The sequence below is a fragment of the Pundamilia nyererei genome, unplaced genomic scaffold (assembly GCF_000239375.1).
Source record: "Pundamilia nyererei isolate P.nyererei 1_Seehausen unplaced genomic scaffold, PunNye1.0 scaffold00114, whole genome shotgun sequence".
NCBI lineage: Eukaryota > Metazoa > Chordata > Actinopteri > Cichliformes > Cichlidae > Pundamilia > Pundamilia nyererei.
This window is the reverse complement of record NW_005187515.1, coordinates 306735-310113: the sequence shown is the minus strand read 5'-3', so window position 1 is coordinate 310113 and position 3379 is coordinate 306735. Positions and strand designations below refer to the sequence as shown.

Here is a 3379-nt window from a genome sequence, read left to right as displayed (position 1 = left end):
ACATGATATATAAGTCACTTAGATAACTTAAAATGTTATTGTTTGGCTTTTTTCAGTATTTTATTTGTTCCTGAGTAAATCGGTTTGGCTGAGATTAAAGTTAGTTTTTACACAGCTGAATAAACGTCAAGCAGACAGCTGATTATCAGAAGTGTGAGATGCTCAAGAGTATACTCCGGTGTCCTGTTATATTTTAGATAGCAAGGAGCAGACGGCTGAGTTTATTAAACTCCAACGAAACAATCTGCAGATTTCATTAAAATGTAATAAACTATCATCTTGTCTTTATATTTAGTTAGCACAGACCTTAAACACTTAAAGCTGTAAGCTAATGATAGATATATAAGAGCAGATGCTGCTGGTGCAATAAGCTGTACGTTTTACGTCCAATGGATGCATGCTCTGATTAGTCGACTAATCGCAAAAATAATCGGTATCAAAATAATCGTTTGTGGCAGCCCTATTAGATACATTTCAGAGCATTTTTCTAGCCGGTGGCTGGGAACGAGGCAGAAAACACAAGAAACAAGGAATAGCCAGGTTACTTTATTGGAGCAGTGTGACCTATGGGTTTTTTTTAGCTATTAGATGGAATGAGAGAGAACGTCTGTGTGAAGGCTGGAACCAGACATCTCACTCATCTCATTGTTCACAGTGGAAAGTTTTTTTAGGCAGCGGCAAAAACAAAAACAAAAATGTATATCAGCTCCGGTCATCAAAAACACAGCATGTTTACCTGCTCCAGGCATCATCTGAGTCATACTGATTTTACTACTGCAGCAACACTTCGTACGAATGTGAACACGTACCTTGTTAATGAAAGCACGCAGAGCGGCGAACACGTGTCTGAGGGCAGCTTCTGACTGGCCGACTTTGAGGAAAGTCAGGTAGACGTCAAACACCTTCTTCATCAGTGCGTTGTGACCGTCGCTGTCCAGCAGCTGGTTCTGAATCACACACACACACAAGAATAGATGCACAAAATTTTAGTGCAAACTATATTCACCAATTTCCTACATCACTGTTGATGTGTGAGCAGACTTATGAGCTGAACGATGCTGCCTGCTTACATAAGGACGTTTTAGGCGCATCTCATTCTGTTCTCATCGACTAAAAGCAAACGAGATGACAACGACTGATGGCAGCGGCTGATTTTTACTGTGTCCCATCAATTTCGGGACCCTACAATTTGGGATCCAGTGTCAGTATCAGTACTCATGCTCGCATCAGATGAAGCCATTGATAAAGTTCCTGTTTCGAAAAAAAACCCCCACAGCTAGAGCATGAGGATACACCCAATAAAAGCTTCTATATGTGAGCCTGCTTGTAATGTGGCAATGCGAATTGCGTAGGTTGTTGGTTGCAACTTTCTTGAGAAAAACCCAGCCAGACAACAGCTGCCAACAAATAAAAAGAATGACATCTAAATATGTCCAACTTCACTCCATCCTCCCCAAAGGACTACTTGAGAACAACACCAGATGTTCAGTAGGCTGGCTGGGGTCCAGAACTGTCTCGAAAGCATATCTCCACTTAAGGATAATAAGCAAAAGTCTGGTTTTTGGGTTTGTTCTGGTTTCGGGTTTGTAAGCTGCGTTAAACAACACCGAACAGTTGAGGAAGCTGTGAAGTCAAACAAAGGCAGAGCCGATAAAACAGAGAATCAAACTCTCCCAGAATGATATGAACCTGCATGAAGGATGAAAAAATTAGCTTCACAAATCCAGCAAAGACATCTATCCACTGTGAAGCATAAAGTCAAGACTAGGACTTGGGTTTAGCTTGGCACTCAGGAGTGATGGTTAAACTCGAAGGGGCTTTAAATGCTTGAATAGCCTCTCATAAATACAACGACAACAAAAAATGGGCCCAAATTCCAGGCCCCACAGGTTTGAACACATTTTTGAGGCTCAAAATGTGGTTACTGTTAGGTTACGATGCGATTTATGCTAGGGGTTAGGGTTATGCATTCATTTTTGATGGTTAGGGTAAGCTGCTAGTGAAAGCCTTATGTCAATTAGATGTCCTCACTAAGACATAAAAGGCAAAAGTGTGTGTGCCCCTCTGCTACACACAGAGTGGAGCAGGCAGAGCCACGAAAGGTTAAACAAAGATAACAGAAAACTGTTTAAAATGTGTTCATTTTTTAAATCGTTCATTTAGACAACATCAGACTCAGCACTTACTCGGGTGACTTGCAGAAATATGTAAAGAAAAGATGAGCATACATATTAAGATTTCTCTGAGTGTTATTAAGAGCTGAAAACCTCTTAAACATCACGGAGGCTGACTCAAAATTGCATAACAAGCACATCACTTATTTAAGGACTCAGTGACATTTGAATCACTTTAAAAGCTTATCTACCATCTGTGTGGTTGGACTGTGTGTGCAGTGCTTACCTTGAAACACTGAGTGAACAGACTCAGGATGTCCAGGACGCTGAGGCAGACCTCGGTGGAGGTGTTGCCTTCAAGCAGGGCCTGATGGTGGATTTCTGCTTCTGACGGCCCTGCCCCTGAAACACAGAAACACACATGGAGACATAAAGAAATCCTGAGGTGCTGTGCATGCTAATGGTTCACATTGCGGTGTAGAACAGATTCTAATTGTAACCCTTTTATCCAGAAAATACTGATGACTGCAAAGTTATTCTTAAGTATTGTTGTGTTTGCTGATTTCCTGCTTGCTTTGAAATGGTAATTTACATACAGCTCATTAGGCAAATGCTTCATTGACTGATTTAATTGCACAAATCAACATGTAATTACATCTTGTTTAAGATACTCCTAGTAGGTACCAAATGTTATTAAAGAACATAACATCCAGCTCAAGTCCATTTTTCATTATTAGCATAGAGCCAGAGATAAGAACAACTTGTTTCTCGGTAAAGTGCAAAATAACAAGGAAAACACATGTGACACATCAGTCTATAGGTTACATGTACAATCATTTTATACACAGGTTATTACATGCAAATCTTTTGAGAATCCTGTAAACAGCAAACACTGCATTAAAGCCACAGAGAATTTTTTATAGAGGATTTTATGTTTAAGATTAAGATGCAGCAAAGAAAATCCCTGTTTGTATGCGGGTGAACGCGCCCATTTATTTTCTGCAACAGCGTTTTCCGTGGTGATTCTACACACTGTTGCATTAATCTAGCATTGCTGCAAATCCATTATGTGAAGACCAGAGAGGTCTTAGAGCTCGACATACTGCGGTCAGTGGCTCAAGATAATGTCTGTTTAGAAAGCACAGCCTGAGAGTCAGTTGGCTAGCTCTGTCTTGGAGGAGCGGCATTTCAAAACCATGATGAGCTGTTTCCTTTCAGTCGATTCACTCGGTACAACGCATAAGTATGGGATATCGCGCCCTTGC

The 3379-nt window shown here is 40.7% G+C and overlaps 1 protein-coding gene across 3 annotated transcripts in view; it reads right to left on the bottom strand.

Moving 5' to 3' along the window:
• dock11 (dedicator of cytokinesis 11) overlaps positions 1-3379 on the bottom strand; it is an 80292-nt gene that overhangs the window by 29135 nt on the left and 47778 nt on the right. For all 3 annotated transcript variants that reach the window (XM_013913082.1, XM_013913083.1, XM_013913084.1), the window contains 2 exons: positions 2401-2516; positions 810-947 (listed from right to left, as the gene is read on the bottom strand). In XM_013913082.1, the coding sequence (XP_013768536.1) occupies positions 810-947; positions 2401-2516 (254 nt within the window). The remainder of the gene's footprint in view (positions 1-809; positions 948-2400; positions 2517-3379) is intronic.